The sequence below is a fragment of the Schistocerca nitens genome, chromosome 9 (assembly GCF_023898315.1).
Source record: "Schistocerca nitens isolate TAMUIC-IGC-003100 chromosome 9, iqSchNite1.1, whole genome shotgun sequence".
Taxonomy (NCBI): domain Eukaryota; kingdom Metazoa; phylum Arthropoda; class Insecta; order Orthoptera; family Acrididae; genus Schistocerca; species Schistocerca nitens.
In genome coordinates, this window is record NC_064622.1 from 80,238,493 (window position 1) to 80,260,381 (window position 21,889).

The 21,889-nt window shown below is 45.3% G+C and overlaps 1 protein-coding gene across 1 annotated transcript in view; it reads left to right on the forward strand.

The window, feature by feature from the left end:
• Window positions 1–2,742: 2,742 nt before the first annotated feature.
• LOC126203775 (serine protease inhibitor I/II-like) overlaps window positions 2,743–21,889 on the forward strand; it is a 58,135-nt gene continuing 38,988 nt past the window's right edge. Inside the window, exons 1-2 of the mRNA XM_049938143.1 lie at window positions 2,743–2,961; window positions 15,939–16,043. Of these exons, the coding sequence (XP_049794100.1) occupies window positions 2,889–2,961; window positions 15,939–16,043 (178 nt within the window). The 5' untranslated portion in view covers window positions 2,743–2,888. The remainder of the gene's footprint in view (window positions 2,962–15,938; window positions 16,044–21,889) is intronic.

Genomic DNA, 21,889 nt, shown 5'->3' on the forward strand with positions numbered 1-21,889 from the left:
AGATGGCAGTTATAAGAGTCGAGCGACATGAAAGGGAAGCAGTGTTTGGGAAGGGAGGAGACAGGGTTGTAGCCTCTCCATGATGCTATTGAATCTGTATATTGAGCAAGCAGTAAATGAAACAAAAGAAAAGTTCGGAGTAGGTATTAAAATCCATTGAGAAGAAACAAAATCTTTGAGGTTCGCCGATGACATTGTAATTCTGTCTGAGACAGCAAAGGACTTGGAAGAGCAGTTGAACGGAATGGACAGTGTCTTGAAAGGAGGGTATAAGATGAACATCAACAAAATCAAAACGAGAATAATGGAATGTAGTCGAATTAAGTCGGGTAATGCTGAGGGAATTAGATTAGGAAATGAGACACTTAAAGTAGTAAAGGAGTTTTGCTATTTAGGGAGTAAAATAACTGATGATGGTCGAAGTAGAGAGGATATAAAATGTAGACTGGCAATGGCAAGGAAAGCGTTACTGAAGAAGAGAAATTTGTTAACATCGAGTATAGATTTAAGTGTCAGGAAGTCGTTTCTGAAAGTATTTGTATGGAGTGTAGCCATGTATGGAAGTGAAACATGGACGACAAATAGTTTGGACAAGAAGAGAATAGAAGCTTTCGAAATGTGGTGCTACAGACGAATGCTGAAGATTAGATGGGTAGATCACATAATTAATGAGGAGGTATTGAATAGAATTGGGAGAAGAGGGGTTTGTGGCACAACTTGACTAGAAGAAGGGATCGGATGGTAGGACATGTTCTGAGGCATTAAGGGATCACCAATTTAGTACCGGAGGGCAGCGTGGAGGGTAAAAATCGTAGAGGGAGACCAAGAGAGGAATACACCAAGCAGATTCAGAAAGATGTAGGTTGCAGTACGTACTGGGAGATGAAGATTCTTGCACAGGATAGAGTAGCATGAAGAGCTGCATCAAACCAGTCTCAGGACTGAAGACCACAACAACAATTCTCGGTTCTCCAAAAGTACAGTTAATGTCCGTACATACAAAACAGTTTTGCCTTCACCATTTACATTTCTTCAGATCGTCACCTGGTCTTGCAGGTTTGGGTTCTTGAATCTATTTACTCCAGTTCTGGGATGGTTCCTTCGAAAAGGACGCATACAAATTTCCTGCCTTAACCATTCCTATTCTAGTTTGCGGTCCATCTCTTTGATGTAATACACTAAGAAAAAAATGATGCATCATGAAAGAACTATCCGAATGTGACGGAAATTGTAGATATGATGTACGTGTACAGACAAACCGTGATTACAGTTTCAGAAAAATCGTGGATGATTTATTTAAGAAAAAGAGCTACACAAATTGAGCAAGTCAGTAACGCGTTGGTCCACCTCTGGCGCTCATGCAAGCGGTTACTGCGGTTAGCATTAATTCACAGAGTTGTTGGATGCCCTCCTGACAGATATCGTGCCAAATTCTGTTTAGTTGGTGCGTTCGTCAAAGTCCCGATAGCAGGACCACTTTGGTTGCCATCCCCGGTCAGACTGGTATCCCACCGCTGTCCAGGGCGTCTCTAGACACATCTTCGGCCTAGAATCTCATTGGCTGGAGTAAAACTGTCTTCAGTGATGGGTTCTGCTTCATACTGAGCCCTGGTGACTAGCGAAGAAGTTTTTGGAGACGCCGCCTACAGCAGTGGGACACCAACGTGATTGTCGCCCGCCATATGGCCCGACAGTCAGGAGTAATGTGGTCTGGTGTGTCATTTATTTTCATGGCAGGACCCCTTTGGTTGTCATCCCCAGCTCTTACGGTACAACGGTACGTCGACGATATTCTGTGACCTGTTTTGTTACCCATCATGACGAGCCATACTGGGCTTACATTTCAGCAAGATAATGCGCATCCGCGCACGGGAGAGTTTCCACTGCTTGTAGTTGTGCTTGCTTAGCCCTAACTTAGCCATCAAGGTTGCTGCGTCTCGCCCCAGTTGGAGCATTATGGGCAGGGCCCTCCACCATCTCTGGATTTTGACGATCTTTCTCGCCAATTGGACAGGATTCGGCACGACGTCCTTCAGGAGGACTTCCAGCAATTCTATGAATCAGTGCCAAGCCCAATAATTGCTTGCATGACGCCAGAAGTGACCCAAAGTTTACTGACTTGTTCGATTTATGAAACTATTTCTGTAGAATAAATCATCCATTTTTCTGACTTTTTTGGTTTTAGAGTGTATATTTATGCAGCTTGTTGTATATCTTTTTTACGCTTGGAGTTACTGTGTATTTTATCCGTCGCATTTCCTATTGGTTTCGTTTTTGACTAGTCTGTACTGATGCGTTCTGTAGTTACACGGAGTTTTCTTATGTTTCTTCAGCTTTGTGTATGTTTGATTATCTTATAGTTTATAGTTAGCTTTCTTTTCATCATGACTACCCTCTATGTGTTTGCTTAAGACAGGTATCACAGCCGCGTAATTCTTTAATTGTCTGTCGAAATTCAATTTGGGTATCATCTAATTCTCTTTTATGCATTCCTCCGTAGATGTTTACGGTACAAAGCTTAAGTGGGACAGAGTATAAGTTGCTGTTTGCTATAGACGTTTTCCTGTGAACATTAACGTATTACAGTTTTCAGAAATGTCATTACGTGTCTCACATTTTATTAAGTTTCCCGGTACTAGCGATTTGTCTTTGGGGAAACGTTATACGCCACTCGACCGTCCTAGAGCAACACGCTTCTTTTCAAATACGTGCGTTATCTCGACAGGTGGTCCGATAGAGAGCCACGTCGTTAGTTTACTGTGTAAGTGGTTCCCCTCTTCCCGTAACGGTGGAAACCAAAATATCAGTGGTGGGGACAAGAAGAGCATCAAAGGAATGGCAGGCAGTTGCTAGGCAGACACTGTTCGGGACCACCCTTAACACCAGACATGAAGGTCGCAGCAGCACTAGCTACCACTCTCCTGCTCGTCTCGACAGCAACGAGGGCGCTAGCGGATGGAGGTAAGTCTTGTAGTTTTCCTTCTCTAAGAAACTTGCAATCACTATATTTTACGGTTTTCTGCCTAGTAGCTGTTCTTCTATACGCTGTTTCGATTGCTCCATACGTATCTTGCGGGGACGCATATTAGTTTATTGTTGAATAGCACAGTAATTTTGAGGTTTCATGACAAGTGGTTGTGAGTAAACTTCCTACATGGGTACTACCACTATCTGTCACATGCTACGCCCTTCTTCAAAACGATACTGTCGCTATTGACGTGGGTAATCTTCACTAGACGCTTTTTCCCCACCCAGCACAAGTAACGCTGTAAATTCCGACAGACTTTGAGGTTTTTTCCCACTAAAACGTGTATTATCAAACAGAGCCATTTTCCAAAGCTTACTGATTCACATCCAGTGAGGATTAGTGAGGATGTTCTCCCCACCACCATAGTAGGTGGGCTTCGTATGTGCTCTTGACGCTCCCTTTTACACCTGTGGGGCAAATGTTTGTATAGGCTGTACTTAGCTGATATATCCAGTGACTACTTACAATGTTTTCAACAAACTAAAATCAGGAGAAAATCATTTATGCTGATAATTTAAATCAAAAGATCTGCAATTTTTAAAATATCATCTTCTGTTTTTCTGAATGGTAACGATAGAGATTTTTCATTACTAAAATGAGAAATGTACAAGACATTTACCAAGCTGCTACAACAGAAATTACAGTGGATAAGTAGAGTTCTGTACTTATGTCAGTGTACACACAGTTCGTTTCACTATGTACTGTATACCACATTTTACCGAAAATGGTGCCAAGATACTTTACCTAGACACTCACGAGTGTTGGATCTCAGATTGATTGCTGGAAGCGGGTAGTAAAGTATAATATTCTTCCTTCCACGATCAAGAATTCAAGATCTTGTTTCACAGGTCATCGGTCTGAATCCCAGCACTTTGCAACCGTTTTCAGCAAGTGAGGAGTGTCTTAGGACGGCTGCTTGAAAGTGTGCTCTAGCCCGCATCAAGCTAATACTCATTTACGATACGTAAATTTGAAGACCTTCTCTCTCTTTCCACTATTTGATGGACACTCGGTGGTTGACAATGTTCCTCCTTAACTTGTGCTGCCACCCTCTGGCTATCGATGGATGTGTGTCGCAACTAGCTGAGAAAGGACTCGAGTCTGTGAAGTGTTCCTAGAAATCCCCTCGATGGTCACAAGATACAAGATGAGATTTTAAACATGGCTGAAACAGCAACTGTTGAAATTCTTCACGGTAAATGATAACAGTCAAACAGTTGCAGGATTAAAATCCTTGACCACGGTTTCGGTATTTCTAAATATACCTTCATCAGAAGTAAAATACACTAAAATCACGTCCTGCAGTGGAGATACATAAAACAATTGTGCTGTGTTCGCATCAGCCCTCTGTCCATAATTACGTTGTATAAATGGAGATGACGACGCCCTTGGCACAATTGTTTTATGTATCTCCACTGCAGGATGTGATTTTAGTGTATTTTACTTCTGATGAAGGCCGTGCGGTTCTAGGCGCTGCAGTCCGGAACCGCGGGACTGCTACGGTCGCAGGTTCGAATCCTGCCTTGGGCATGGATGTGTGTGATGTCCTTAGGTTAGTTAGGTTTAAGTAGTTCTAAGTTCTAGATATAGTTGGCCTTTGGCTGTGCTGCGGTGAGGACGCGCTGTTTGTGTTCCTGCCGCGGAGCGAGCGCTTGTGTTGTTTACATCGTACTCGGCCGTTTCGGGCGTGCCGTACTCAGCATATAGATCACCATGGCGCACCAATACAGAAAATCGACGCTCAAATTTACATTCCGCAACGAATTTGCACGGCCCAAAGCACTCGAAGTCGAACGATTTCTACGAGAAGAAGTTAAAATCCCGGCGACCGACATTCTCGGCATTCACTTGTCCATTGTGAGTAGTATCGTATATGTCAAGATCATCAACGACGCAACATGTGAACGGATCCTTCGGGACACGAAACAGGGCCTCCGTTTCTGCCATGCTGATGGCAATGTGGGGACTGTACACGTCGATTATTCTGGCATGGGACTTCGCACGATCAGAATTTTCGAACTTCCTTTCGAATTACCGGCGGAGGACGTCGTGACAGCGCTGCGCCCCTACGGCACGGTCCATGATCATATTGCGGAAAAATGGACGCAATTCCAGACATATCCTGTGCTGAATGGAGTCCGCCAGGTCCGAATAGAACTTAAAAGACATGTACCTTCATATCTGACTATCGGTGGCTGCCGTGCCATCGTCATCCACGATGGGCAACCAAAGACCTGCTCTGGTTGTGGGAAGGAGGGACACCTTAGATCTGAATGTCTCCAACGTCGAATCACGCAACTGCCACCGGCTGACGCAGACCCGCCATCGCAGCCGACGCTGCTTCCCGTTACTTATGCAGCAGCCCTCACGACAGCTACCACTTCACCACGACAGTCGACATCCACTGTTGGGTCGCGGCTCCATCCTCCAATACAGGACGATGACGACACACCCGTTCCACAAGCTACGGATTCAATTCCGATGCCGCCGCCCCCGTCGACGGATAACAACATACATGACGATAGCATGGCCGTAGACTCGCTTATTGTGCCTACAGCTGCCTTTGTGCCGGAACGTCGGGAATCTTTGCCGTCGTCTGACACAGAAGGACACTCCAGGAAGCAACGCTCCCCGAAGCGACGGAAGCGGAGGCGTAGAGCAACTTCCGAACGGGATGCGACGCAGCCTCCAGAGGACGAAGACTCCACCTTCAATGACGACGCTACCACAGAGGCAGCCGCCATTTGCTGCAGTGTGGCACCACCGAACGGAACTGAGGACAAACCACATATACCTACAGTGGCAACATCGGATGCCGATATGCAGGACAGATGCTGCACACCACCTTCTGGAGTGCAAGCACCCATGCCGAGTCCTGAGGACGCTAGGGAAGCAGATCTTGCATTGAGTTCCCCGACGTGGGCGGATGACCGCGACGACGACGGAACCATGCAAGTTACGCCAACAGGGCCCACGCCATTGGCGCCGGCTCTCTAGAAAGGACGGCAGGTTAGGTTTGTGGGGATGCGGAGGTGTCAATAGAGTCAGAAGCGCCATAGGCAATTCCAGTCTTAATGGATAACTTAACACCTGCGGTTCGGCAACAAGCATATCGTATCGCCACGCTTAACCTCAACACGATACGAACGGCAGTGAAGATCCAGTTGCTGCGTGAGATGCTTCGTTCTTCGGATGTTGATATTGCCCTGTTGCAAGAAGTGTATATAGCGGCCCTCCCCGTTTTCTACGGTTACGTGACACATATGTCACCGGCGGACCGGAATGGCAGCGGTACGGCAATACTAGTGCGCGACGGAATTGCCATCGAAGAAGTGACTTACCTTCCGTCAGGAAGGGGGCTGGCGATCACAGCACTGGGCACACGCATCATTAACATCTACGCTCCATCAGGAACTGACCAACGCCGCGAACGATCGCTGTTCTACTCGGAGGATATCGCCCCTCTCTTCATCAGCCGCTACGATCAATATATCTTCGGCGGCGACTTTAACTGTGTGCTCCACCCCAAAGACCAAGTCCCACACTTCTCGACTTGTCAAGAACTTCGGCTCCTGGTTCGTGATCTGCTTCTCACTGACACGTGGGAGACAGTGCACGGTGACCGTCCCGGGCCGACATACCTTACTAGTCACTCGGCCAGTCGCCTAGACCGCATTTATGTCTCACGAGCTCTAGCGCCGGGAGTATTGGACGCCGAACGTTGGCCGCTTGCCTTCTCCGATCATAGCGCTTTTATATGCATACTCACTCTACAACAGCAGCGAATATGGCGCAGCCGAGGACCCTGGAAGCTGAATGTGGCACATCTTCAAGACCCGGAATGCCGTCGAATTATCGCCAACACATGGCTGGATTGCGAACGTCGTCTTCCCCGATATCCTTCGACTCTAGCATGATGGGTGGACTGTGCAAAACCAGCGTTTCGGCGTGTGCTAACTCAATTCGGTAAATATATCGCAGCTTGGCATCGTCACACATTGGACTTTTATTACACGATGCTTCGCGAACTCGACGGCCAACCACCATCTCCAAACCGACAAATGGAAAGCCGCCGAATTAAAGGTCAAATATTGTCTCTTACGAGGAAACGTTTGGAGGGGGTCGTCGTGCGATCGCGACGTCACGACCGAGCGGAAGGTGAAAACCCGTCTATGCATCACATCGTGCTCGACAGCCGCCGACGCCGACAGCAGCTGATCACGGACCTCGTATTGCCAGGTGGTAGGGTCGTACTGACTCAGGCCGCGGTTACAGAAGCCTTTGCAGATCACTATCGCCAGTTTTACGACGAGGTGAATACAGCGGAAGAGGAAGCGGACGATCACGACATACTGCAGCACGTGTCGCACACCCTCGACAATGCAGCAGCGGCGACGCTGTTAGGTGGAATTACACGGGACGACATCGAGGATGCGCTTAACAAGGGAGCACTCAACAAATCTCCCGGGCCAGACGGACTGCCGCTCAAGTTTTATCGGACTTTCCGCTATCTAATGATGCCCCGATGGATCAGCATGTACCAAGAACTGATGACCCCCGGTTCCCACGTGCCACCTGCATTCGTGGAAGGTCTCCTTATACCGATACACAAGCCTTCCAGAGGTCGGACGGTCGAGGACTACAGGCCCATTACAATGCTCAACTCGGACTATAAAATCTTCGCCCGACTACTCGCCAGCCGCATAAAGCAGGTTCTGCCCCTACTCCTCTCAATGGAGCAAACGACACAGGGCGGAGTGACCAACATGCAAACGGCAACCAGCGAATGCAGGGATTTAATAGCCATCGCCACATGCTGTCGCCTTCGAGCTGCTCTGATCTCCATTGATTTCGACCACGCCTTCGACAGAGTTCATCACAAGTTCCTTCTGTCCGTTATGGCCCGCATGGGCTTCCCGCCTGACTTTCTCGACATCTTTCAGCGCCTTTTCCGTGGAGCAGCATCCCGTGTACTGGTGAATGGACGGATTGCGGGTCCCTTTCCGATCCGACGGTCAGTTCGCCAAGGATGCCCACTCTCCATGATCCTTTACGCGATCGCATTCGAACCACTTGTCGGAGGGTTGAAAAACAGGCTCTCGGTAATGTCATTGAGGGATCACACCTTTCACTGCAGGATATATGCCGATGACCTTCTATTACTTGTCCGATCTGGTGACGAGGTACGATCGGTGATTCAATGGATCAATCGCTATGGATTGGCAGCGGGCAGCCTCATGAATGTGGCCAAGTCGGCAGAGATGCCGATTGGGAGAGGTCTACAGGAGGACGCGTTAGCCCCACTACCACTAGTTAACAAGATCCGGTTCTTGGGCATAACATTTACACAGGATGTGCGCCGCACGGCTGCAATGAACTATGCTCGATTACTACAGGCCATACGCACGTAAGTTCGCCGGAACTTACTTCGGCGGATGGACCTCCTACAGCGTGTGGAATACCTCAACCTTCACGTGGCGACTAAGATGATCCACATGGCCCAGGTCCTACCGATATCGACAGCGATGGCACACAGATTGCAAGCAGCGTTTGGATATTACCTTATCGCCGGACACCTATTCAAAGTCCGCTACGAAACACTCACCCTCCCTCCGCGTGATGGCGGACTGGGACTTATAAATGTACGAGCAAGATCTACAGCGTTATACTTGTGCACAATGATGAAATTGTGGACCCACAAAGATGCTTCCCTTACGGGACGTCTGTTAGAGGAATTGCTGCCGGCGTCTCTTCTGCCACCTGTCACGGTTGCGCACATTACACCTTCACTCTCGCACCTCTCGGCATTTATTCTTGAATATAGTTACGTGCACCCAGACCTTCCCAACACTCGCACTCCCAAGGCGAGAGACGTTTACAGACTGCTGCTAAGGTCCATACCTCGGAATGTGATTGAGAGGAAGAGCCCTACGACCCTATGGCCAGCAGTGTGGAGAGCGGTCCAGAAGCCGTTCCTCCCCACGCGGGTACGAGCCGCGTGGTACCAGGTAGTGAACGGGAAGGTTGTAACACGACAACGGCTGCACGCTATTGGGATGACGGATTCCCCCCTTTGCCCACGTTGCCACCTCGTGGATACTGACGAACACCGTTTAACATGTGGATCGGCGTTAGAGGTATGGCTGCTAGTGCAGAAGATCCTCGTCTGCTACCTACGTATCGCGCCTCGCACAATTGCGCCACGGCTCCTCCTTTGTCCAGAGGATACTTATTTCCCACCTGCGAAGACACACGCTCTCACATGGTTTAAAGACATGTCCATATACTACCTCTTTCGCGATGATGAGAAGATGGTGCTTGATTACTGGCAATTTCTCCAGGACAGTCATAGCACACTTGAGTGTACACCCCGATACCGACAGCTATTTGCGAACTATTTGCGCAGTGTCTTCGACAACCCCCCTCACAGTTGGGGAGTACCGGGCAGAGGATGACCGCCGACATGGGGCTCCACACGCCGCGAAATGTTGTAACAATTTGGAACATGGAATCTGTACGCCGATGGGCCATGCACATGCGTGCGGGATTTGGTTACCTTTTTCTTTCGTTATTATCTATCATCACACTATTAGTTTCAATTTCTTTTCATAGTTTAGAAGGAACTCTTGTTCTGTTGTTGCAACGGCTGTAATTTTCTAATTTTGTTTGTTGTACCTGAAAGACGCCTTTTATATATATATATATATATATATATATATATATATATATATATATATATATATATATATATATATATATAAAGGTTGGCAGCGGAAAAAAAACAAGTTGGTAGAGCACTTACAAAAAAAAATAAAAAATAAAAAAAAGGTGTTTAGGGCTCGGATTCTTACACCAGAGGTCTCGTGTTCGATTCCTCCTCTAGCACTTTTTTTTCTTCTGTTTCATTTTCTTTGGTTATTCCACCAATTATTCAGAAAGTTAAAAAAAAACAAAAAAAAACAAAAAAATAAAAAAAAATGGTCAGCGTGACAGAATGTCAATCCTAAGGGCCCGTGTTCGATTCCCGGCTGGGTCAGAGATAAAAAAAAGGGGTAGCGTCTTTGATTCATAATCAAAACGTCTTCGGTCCCGGGTTCGATCCCCGCCACTGCCTAAATTTTGATAAATAATCAGCATTGGCGGCCGATGACTTCCGGCATAAGAAGTCAGCCTCATTCTCCCAACGGCTTTGTCAAAGAGGGCGGAGGAGCGGATAGAGGTTCAGGGCCCTCTCTTGTCCTAGGGGTGGGAAATTGCCCCTAAAGGCGGAAGAATCAGCAATGATCAACGACATGAGGATGCAGAAGGCAATGGAAACCACTGCATTAAAGACACGTAACGTGTATCCACAGGACATGTGGCCTGTAATTGAAGAAGTGTCATGATGATCTCTCCATTGGCAAAAGATTCCGGAATAGTCCCCCATTAGGATCTCCGGGAGGGGACTGCCAAGGGGGACGTTACCATGAGAAAAAGATTGAATAATCAACGAAAGGATAACGTTCTACGAGTCCGGGTGTGGAATGTCAGAAGCTTGAACGTGGGAGGGAAACTAGAAAATCTGAAAAGGGAAATGCAAAGGCTCAATCTAGATATAATAGGGGTCAGTGAAGTGAAGTGGAAGGAAGACAAGGATTTCTGGTCAGATGAGTATCAGGTAATATCAATAGCAGCAGAAAATGGTATAACAGGTGTAGGATTCGTTATGAATAGGAAGGTAGGGCAGAGGGTGTGTTACTGTGAACAGTTCAGTGACCGGGTTGTTCTAATCAGAATCGACAGCAGACCAACACCGACAACGATAGTTCAGGTATACATGCCGACGTCGCAAGCTGAAGATGAACGGATAGAGAAAGTGTGTGAGGATATTGAAAGGGTAATGCAGTATGTAAAGGGGGACGAAAATCTAATAGTCATGGGCGACTGGAATGCAGTTGTAGGGGAAGGAGTAGAAGAAAAGGTTACAGGAGAATATGGGCTTCGGACTAGGAATGAAAGAGGAGAAAGACTAATTGAGTTCTGTAACAAGTTTCAGCTAGTAATAGCGAATACCCTGTTCAAGAATCACAAGAGGAGGAGGTATACTTGGAAAAGGCCGGGAGATACGGGAAGATTCCAACTAGATTACATCATGGTCAGATAGAGATTCCGAAATCAGATACTGGATTGTAAGGTGTACCCAGGAGCAGATATAGACTCAGATCACAATATAGTAGTGATGAAGAGTAGGCTGAAGTTCAAGACATTAGTCAGTAAGAATCAATACGCAAAGAAGTGGGATACGGAAGTACTAAGGAATGACGAGATACGTTTGAAGTTCTCTAACGCTATAGATACAGCAATTAGGAATAGCGCAGCAGGCAGTACAGTTGAAGAGGAATGGACATCTCTAAAAAGGGCCATCACAGAAGTTGGGAAGGAAAACATAGGTACAAAGAAGGTAGCTGCGAAGAAACCATGGGTAACAGAAGAAATACTTCAGTTGATTGATGAAAGGAGGAAGTACAAACATGTTCCGGGAAAATCAGGAATACAGATATACAAGTCGCTGAGGAATGAAATAAATAGGAAGTGCAGGGAAGCTAAGACGAAATGGCTGCAGAAAAAATGTGAAGACATCGAAAAAGATATGATTGTCGGAAGGACAGACTCAGCATACAGGAAAGTCAAAACAACCTTTGGTGACATTAAAAGCAACGGTGGTAACATTAAGAGTGCAACGGGAATTCCACTGTTAAATGCAGAGGAGAGAGCAGATAGGTGGAAAGAATACATTGAAAGCCTCTATGAAGGTGAAGATTTGTCTGATGTGATAGAAGAAGAAACAGGAGTCGATTTAGAAGAGATAGGGGATCCAGTATTAGAATCGGAATTTAAAAGAGCTTTGGAGGACTTACGGTCAAATAAGGCAGACGGGATAGATAACATTCCATCAGAATTTCTAAAATCATTGGGGGAAGTGGCAACAAAACGACTATTCACGTTGGTGTGTAGAATATATGAGTCTGGCGATATACCATCTGACTTTCGGAAAAGCATCATCCACACAATTCGAAAGACGGCAAGAGCTGACAAGTGCGAGAATTATCGCACAATCAGCTTAACAGTTCATGCATCGAAGCTGCTTACAGGAATAATATACAGAAGAATGGAAAAGAAAATTGAGAATGCGCTAGGTGACGATCAGTTTGGCTTTAGGAAAAGAAAAGGGACGAGAGAGGCAATTCTGACGTTACGGCTAATAATGGAAGCAAGGCTAAAGAAAAATCAAGACACTTTCATAGGATTTGTCTACCTGGAAAAAGCGTTCGACAATATAAAATGGTGCAAGCTGTTCGAGATTCTGAAAAAAGTAGGGGTAAGCTATAGGGAGAGACGGGTCATATACAATATGTACAACAACCAAGAGGGAATAATAAGAGTGGACGATCAAGAACGAAGTGCTCGTATTAAGAAGGGTGTAAGACAAGGCTGTAGCCTTTCGCCCTACTCTTCAATCTGTACATCGGGGAAGCAATGATGGAAATTAAAGAAAGGTTCAGGAGTGTAATTAAAATACAAGGTGAAAGGATATCAATGATACGATTCGCTGATGACATTGCTATCCTGAGTGAAAGTGAAGAAGAATTAAATGATCTGCTGAACGGAATGAACAGCCTAATGAGTACACAGTATGGTTTGAGAGTAAATCGGAGGAAGACGAAGGTAATGAGAAGTAGTAGAAATGAGAACAGCGAGAAACTTAACATCAGGATTGATGGTCACGAAGTCAATGAAGTTAACGAATTCTGCTACCTAGGCAGTAAAATAACCAATGACGGACGGAGCAAGGAGGACATCAAAAGCAGACTCGCCATGGCAAAAAAGGCATTTCTGGCCAAGAGAAGTCTACTAATATCAAATACCGGCCTTAATTTGAGGAAGAAATTTCTGAGGATGTACGTCTGGAGTACAGCATTGTATGGTAGTGAAACATGGACTGTGGGAAAACCGGAACAGAAGAGAATCGAAGGATTTGAGATGTGGTGCTATAGACGAATGTTGAAAATCAGGTGGACTGATAAGGTAAGGAATGAGGAGGTTCTACGCAGAATCGGAGAGGAAAGGAATATGTGGAAAACACTGATAAGGAGAAGGGACAGGATGATAGGACATCTGCTAAGATATGAGGGAATGACTTCCATGGTACTAGAGGGAGCTGTAGAGGGCAAAAACTGTAGAGGAAGACAGAGATTGGAATACGTCAAGCAAATAATTGAGGACGTAGGTTGCAAGTGCTACTCTGAGATGAAGAGGTTAGCACAGGAAAGGAATTCGTGGCGGGCCGCATCAAACCAGTCAGTAGACTGATGACCAAAAAAAAAAGTTCTAGGGGACGTCTGATGAAGGTATATTTAGATATACCGAAACCGTGGTCACGAATTTTAATAAATCTATGTCCTGCAACTGTTTGGTTGTTATCATTTACCATGAACACAAGATGAGATTCCAGAATAGACCCCCATGGGGATTTCCGAAAGGCGACTGTCAGGAAGTGACAATGAGAAAAAAACTGAATAACAAACGAAAAGATAATCTTCTACGAGTCGATGCGTAGAATGTCAGAAGCTTGAACGTAGTAGGGAAGGGGTCAGTGAAGTGAAATTGAAAGAAGATAAGCATTTCTGGTCAGATGAGTATAGGTAATATCAACAGCAGCCGAAAATTATAAAACAGGAGTGGTATTCGTTATGAATAGCAATGTAGGGCAGAAAGTGTGTTACTGTGAACTCTTCAGTAACAGGGTTGACCTTATCAGAATCGACAGCAGATCAACAGCGATAACTATTGTTCAGGTATACATGCCGACGTCGCAAGCTGAAGATGAAGAGACAGAGAAAGCATATGACGATATGTAACGGGTAGTACAGTACGTAAAAGGAGATGAAAAATCTAGTAGTCATGGGGAACTGGAATTTAGTTATACGGGAAGGAGTAGAAGAAACGGTTACAGGGGAATAGGGGCTTGGGACAAGGAATTAAAGAGGAAAAAGGCTAATTGAGTTGTAATAAATTTCAGCTAGTAATAGCGAATACTCTATTGAACAATACCTGGAAAATGCCGGGTGATACAGAAATATTTCAGATAGATTACATCATGGTCCGACAGAGATTCCGGAATCATATACTGGATTGTAAGGCGTGCTCAGTAGCAGATAAGGGCTCTGACGCAACGCAGTAGTAATGAACGGTAGGTTGAAGTTTAAAAGCTTAGTCAGGAAGAATCAATACGAAAAGAAGTGGGATACGGAAATATTAAGGAACGAATAGATGCGCTTGAAGTTCTCGAAGGCCATAGGTACAGCAGTAAGGAGTAGCAACAGGCAGGCATCTATAAAAAAAAAGGGTGCAAGACAAGGATGTAGTCTTTCGCTTCTACTGTTCAATCTGTACATCGAAGAAGTCATGATGGAAATAAAAGAAAGGTTAAGGAGTGGGATTAAAATCAAGGACAAAGGATATCAATGATACGATTCGATGATGCCATTGCTATCCTCAGTGAAAGTGAAGAAGAATTACACTATATGCTGAATGGAATGTACAATTTAATGAGTACCGAATATGGATTGAGAATAAATCGAAGAAAGACGAAAGTAATGAGAAGCAGCAAAAATTAGAACAGCGAGAAATTTAACATCACGATTGAGGGTCAGGAAGTAGACGAAGTTAAAGAATTCTGATACCTGGGCAGCAAAATAATCAGTGACGGACGGAGCAAGGAGGACATCAAAAGTAGACTAGCACTGGCAAGAACGCCATTCCTGGACGAGAGAAATCTACTAGTACCAAACATAGGCCTTAAAATGAGGATTAAACTTCGGAGAACGTAAGTTTGGAGCACAGCAAAGTGTGGTAGTGAAACATGAACTGTGGGAAAACAGGTACAGAAGAGAATCGAAGCATTTGAGATGTGCTGGTACAGACGAATGTGTGAAATTGGGTGGATTGGTAAGGTAAAGAATGAGAAGGTTCTGCGCAGAATCGGAGAGGAAAGGAATAAGTAGAAAACACTGACAAGGAGAAGGGACAAGACGATAGGACATCACGTAAGACGTCAGGGAATAATTTCCATGGTACCAGGGGTGCTGAGAAGGTCAAAAATTGTAGAGGAAGTCAGAGACTGGAGTACATCCAGCAAATAATAGCAAGTGCTACTCTGAGATGAAGAGGTTGCCACAGGAAAGGAATGCTTGGAGGGCCGCATCAAACCAGTCAGAAGACAGATGATTAAAAACAGTAGTAACACAGAATATTTTAATAAACAAATAATGGCGATTAACAAAGAATTTCTTCAATATAATTCAGCAGAGGAAAACACCCAACTCTTGGTTGCAAGGAATAAAGAAAGACCTCGGTGAACTTGGACTTACAGAAATGGACGCAATGAATAGGGACAAGTACAGAAAGGCAATAACTGAATTCGAGGTTTTTCGGGAGGCTCCAAGACGAACAGGAAACTAACAAATGAACACCTGGCAAAAATGGCAGCAAGCAGAAGAGCAGCCCGAGAGACGAGAAAGAAAAAAGTGAACATGAAACAGAATTTGTAACGCGGTCCTTAGCTGGCCAATTCGTACAAATAAATAAATAATATTAATAAATGGCCGGCCGAAGTGGCCGTGCGGTTAAAGGCGCTGCAGTCTGGAACCGCAAGACCGCTACGGTCGCAGGTTCGAATCGTGCCTCGGGCATGGATGTTTGTGATGTCCTTAGGTTAGTTAGGTTTAACTAGTTCTAAGTTCTAGGGGACTAATAACCTCAGCAGTTGAGTCCCATATTGCTCAGAGCCATTTTTTGTTAATAAACGCAATGTCCCAGCCCACTTTACCGTGTCCACTGTAAATACTAACAACACTTTTTCGTGTTTCAGAGTGTAATCCAGGCGACAGGAAGAAGGATGACTGCAACTCGTGCATCTGTGCGAAGGGCGGCGTCTGGGCGTGCACAGAGATGGCCTGCCCCAAAGTACAGGAGGGTGAGTAACGTCACTGGACTCGTAGTGTCATAGTTCAATACCACTTCCTGCCACTTGCGCTCTCAGTCATAATCTTGTATCTCACACTTTTAAATAGCGACATCACAGCACCAACGCACTACGTCAATTTATACCAGTTATGTAGTTCCATGGGAGTTGTCATAGGTAGATGATACGGTGTCTGCGTGTGTGTGGTTCTGCCACTTTTACGCGGTATCGGGAGGCATAGCACCACATACGCAGACAACATACTCAATGCTGAGATAACTTGCGCGAAAATAACCCGCTAACATATTCGACGACCGTCGGTGTTTCGGCAGATGAGTATCTACCTCCTACATGTCTTCCATTGTAAACTAAAAAAAAAAAAAAAAAAAAAAAAAGCGAGGGACGCTATACATGGTAATGGTCAGACAAGGGAAACCAGTGACCAGTGACGATGTTTGTGGGTTTCGGGAAAATAACACACACAGTACACAATTAAAAATGGATTTATCAATAGGTAATCAAGCAGCGCAAACTGCTCCGTCTGAAAGTTTGACCAGAGAAAGAGCGAGAGTTCAGGCAGAATTTGAGCAATAGCCTCTCTATCCACACGTATTACGCTGAAGAGACAAAGAAACTGGTACACCTGCCTAATATCGTGCATGCAGAAGTGCCGCAAAACCACGTGGAATGGACTCGACTAATGTCTGAAGTAGTGCTGGAGGGAATTGACACCATGAACCCTGCAGGGCTGTCCATAAATCCGGAAGAGTACGAGGGGGTGGAGATGTCTTTTGAACAGCACGTTGCAAGGCGTCCCACATACACTCAATAATGTTCATGTCTAGGAGTGTGGTGGGCAGCGGAAGTGTTTAAACTCAGAGGAGTTTTCCTGGAGCAACTGTGTAGCAATTCTGGATGTGTAGGGTGTGTCATTGTCTTGCTGGAATTGCCCAAGTCCGTCGGAATGCGCAATGGACATGAATCGATGCAGGTGATCAGACAGGATGCTTACGTACGCATCACTTGTTACAATCGTATGTAGACGTATCAGGAGTCCCATATCATTCCAATTGCACACGGCTGACACTACCACAGAGCCTCCACCAGCTTGAACAATCCCATCCTGACATGCATGTTTCATGAATTCATGGAGTTGTCTTCATACCCTTAGGGTCTACACGTCCATCCGCTAGATACAATTTGAAACGAAACTCGTCCAACGAGGCAATATGGTTGCAGCCATCAACAATCCAATTTCGGTGTTGACGGGCCCAGACGAGGCGTAAAGCTTTGTGTCGTGCAAAGGCACATCAAGAGTACAGGAGTGCGCCTTGGCTCCGAAAGCCAATAACGATTATGTTTCGGTGAATGGTTCGCACGCTGATACTTGTTGATTGCCCAGCACTGAAATCTGCAGCAATTTGAGGAAGGGTTGCACCTCCGCCAGGTTGAACGATTGTCTTCAGTAGTCGTTGGTCCCGTTCTTGCAGGATCTTTTTCCAGCCATAGCGATGTAGGAGATTTGATGTTTTACAGATTCCTCATATTCTCGGTACACTCGTGAAATGGTCATTTGGTAAATCCCCACTTCATCTCTACCTCGGAGATGTTGTGTCCCATCGCAAATGTGCCAACTATAACACAACGTTCAAACTCACTTAAATCTTATTAACCTACCACTGTAGTAGCAGTAACCGATCTAACATCTGCGCTAGACACTTGTTGTCTTATATAGGCGTTGCCGACCGCTGCGCCGTATTTTTCCTGTTTACATCTCTCTGTATTTGAATTCTCATTCCTCTACCAATTTCTTTGTGTATAAAAGGGTATGTGTGTAGGACTTTCCCACATCTCCTCCTAAACCACTAGACCGATTTCAGCTTAACTTGGTACACATGACACTTATTGTTTGGAAAGAACCACCAGAGAGAAGGTAAGATATCAGTCTGAATTTAAGCTATAGCCTCTGCATCCACACGTACGATAAGAGTGGACTTATGTCTATTCCACATCTCCACATATACCATTGGATAGATTTCAACCGAACTTGGTACACATGCCACTCACTATCTGGAAAGAATCATTGTGGAATTAAGAACCACCTACATACCAAAGATGTGGGAATAAACGTGAAAAACAAACGTAACTCATGACGCGCAAATAACCTGACTACAGTCATCCAGTAGCACTTGGTGACTCACAACAAGCTGTACACAACTTCAGGCCTGTTGTTGTTGTGGTCTTCAGTCCAGAGACTGGTTTGTTGCGGCTTTCCATGCTACTCTATCCTGTGCAAGTCTCTTCATCTCCCAGTACCTAATGCTACCTACATCGTTCTGAACCTGCTTAGTGTATTCCTCTCTTGGTCTCCCTCTACGATTTTTACCCCCTACGCTGCCCTCCAGTACTAAATTGGTGATCCCTTGATGACTCAAGTTGCGCACAAATTTCTCTTCTCCCCAATTCTATTCAATACCTCCTCATTAGTTATGTGATCGACCCATCTTATCTTCAGCATTCCTCTGTAGCACCACAATTCAAAAACTTTTATTCTTTTCTTGTCTAAACTATTTATCGTTCTCGTTTAACTTCCATACATGGAAACACTCCATACAAATACTATCAGAAACGACTACCTAACACTTAAATCTATACTCGATGTTAACAAATTTCTCTTCCACAGAAACGCTTTCCTTGCCATTGCCACTCTACATTTTATATCCTCTCTACTTCGACCATCATCAGTTATTTTGCTCCCCAAATAGCAAAACTCCTTTACCGCTTTAAGTGTCTCAATTCTTAATCCAATACCCTCAGCATCAACCGACTTAATTCGACTACATTCCATTATCCTCGTTTTGCTTTTGTTGATGTTCATCTTATATCCTCCTTTCAAGACACTATCCATTCCGTTCAACTGCTCTTCCAAGTCCTTTACTGTATCTGACAGAATTACAATGTCATCGGCGAACCTCAAAGATTTTATTTCTTCTCCATGGATTTTAACACCTACTCCGAATTTTTCTTTTGTTTCCTTCACTGCTTGCTCAATATACAGATTGAATAATATCGGGGAGAGGCTATAACCCTGTCTCACTCCCTAAATAGCAAAACTCGTTTACTACTTTAAGTGTCTCATTTCCTAATCTAAATCCCTCAGCATCACCCGATTTAATTCGACTACATTCCGTTGTCCTCGTTTTTCTTTTGTTGATGTTCATGTTATACCCTCCTTTCAAGACACTGTCCATTCCGTTCAAATGCTTTTCCAGGTCCTTTGCTGTCTCTGACAGAATTACAGTATCATCGGCGAACCTCAAACATTTTATTTCTTCTCCATGGATTTTAATTCCTACTCCGAATTTTTCTTTTGTTTCCTTTACTGCTTGCTCAATATACAGATTGAATAACATCGGAGATAGGCTACAACCTTGTCTCACTCCCTTCCCAACCACTGCTTCCCTTTCATGCCCCTCGACTCTTGAAACGGCCACCTGGTTTCTGTACAAATTATAAACATCCTTTCGCTCCTTGTATTTTACCCCTGCCACCTTCAGAATTTGAAAGAGAGTATTAGAGCCAACATTGTCAAAAGCTTTCTCTAAGTCTAAAAATGTTTGAAACGTAGGTTTGCCGTTCCTTAATTTGTCTTCTAAGATAAGTCTTAGGGTCAGTATTGCCTCACGTGTTCCCGGATTTCTACGGAATACAAACGGATCCTCCCCGAGGTCGGCTTCTACCAGTTTCTCCATTCGTCTGTAAAGAATCCGTGTTGGTATTTTGTAGCCGTGACTTATTAAACTGATAGTTCGGTAATTTTCACATCTGTCACACCTGCTTTCTTTGGGATTGGAATTATTATATTCTTCTTGAAGTCTGAGGGTATTTCACCTGTCTCATACATCTTGCTCACCAGATGGTAGAGTTTTGTCTGGGCTGGCTCTCCCAAGGCTATTAGTAGTTCTAATGGAGTGTTGTCTACTCCCAGGGCCTTATTTCGACTTAAGTCTTTCAGTGCCGTGTCAAATTCTTCACGCAGTATCATATCTCCCATTTCATGTTCATCTAAGTCCTGTTGTATTTCCATTATATTGTCCTCAAGTACATCGACCTTGTATAGACCCTCTCTATACTCCTTCCACCTTTCTGCTTTCCCTTCTTTGCTTAGAAAAGGGTTACCATCTGAGCTCTTGATATTGATACAAGTGGTTATGTTTTCTCCAATGGACCCTTTAATTTTCCTGTAGGCAGTATCTATCTTTCTCCTAGTTATACATGCCTTGTATTTGTCTTCTAGACATTTCTTCTCAGCTGTTTTGTACTTCATGTCAATCTTATTCTATAGATGTCTATCTTTCACTTACTGCATTTGCTACTTTCTCCTCATTCTCCTTTTGTCAATTCAGATAAATGTCTTTCTGTTATCCAACGATTTCTACTGGGCCTTCTCTTGTTACCGATGTGATCCACTGCGCTGTCTGTATTTCACCTGTCAGAGCTACCTATTTGTCTTCTGTTGCATTCATTTCCTCTGCTTCAGTCCATCGTTGCCCAATGCTGGCTTTGAAACTCTCAACAACCTCTCGATCCTTCAGTCTATCCAGATTACACCTCCTTAAGTTCCTCACTTTTGCAACTTCTTCAGTTCTAATCTGCATTTCATAACCCATAAATTATGGTCGGAGTGCATATCTACCAGTGAAAAACTCTTACAGTTTAAAATGCGGTCTCGAAATCTCTGCCTTAAGTTACGTAATCAGGTCTGAAAGCTTCCAGCTTGCCTCATTTTCTTCCATGTATACAAGCTCCTTTCATGATGCTTAAACCAAATGTTAATGATGGTTAAATTATGCACTGAGCAGAATTCTATCAGGCGGCTTTGTCTTTCCGTACTTTCCCGATGTACGTTTCTCCTACTACACTCCTGGAAATGGAAAAAAGAACACATTGACACCCGTGTGTCAGACCAACCATACTTGCTCCGGACACTGCGAGAGGGCTGTACAAGCAATGATCACACGCACGGCACAGCGGACACACCAGGAACCGCGGTGTTGGCCGTCGAATGGCGCTAGCTGCGCAGCATTTGTGCACCGCCGCCGTCAGTATCAGCCAGTTTGCCGTGGCATACGGAGCTCCATCGCAGTCTTTAACACTGGTAGCATGCCGCGACAGCGTGGACGTGAACCGTATGTGCAGTTGACGGACTTTGAGCGAGGGCGTATAGTGGGCATGCGGGAGGCCGGGTGGACGTACCGCCGAATTGCTCAACACGTGGGGCGTGAGGTCTCCACAGTACATCGATGTTGTCGCCAGTGGTCGGCGGAAGGTGCACGTGCCCGTCGACCTGGGACCGGACCGCAGCGACGCACGGATGCACGCCAAGACCGTAGGATCCTACGCAGTGCCGTAGGGGACCGTACCGCCACTTCCCAGCAAATTAGGGACACTGTTGCTCCTGGGGTATCGGCGAGGACCATTCGCAACCGTGTCCATGAAGCTGGGCTACGGTCCCGCACACCGTTAGGCCGTCTTCCGCTCACGCCCAAACATCGTGCAGCCCGCCTCCAGTGGTGTCGCGACAGGCGTGAATGGAGGGACGAATGGAGACGTGTCGTCTTCAGCGATGAGAGTCGCTTCTGCCTTGGTGCCTATGATGGTCGTATGCGTGTTTGGCGCCGTGCAGGTGAGCGCCACAACCAGGACTGCATACGACCGAGGCACACAGGGCCAACACCCGGCATCATGGTGTGGGGAGCGATCTCCTACACTGGCCGTACACCACTGGTGATCGTCGAGGGGACACTGAATAGTGCACGGTACATCCAAACCGTCATCGAACCCATCGTTCTACCATT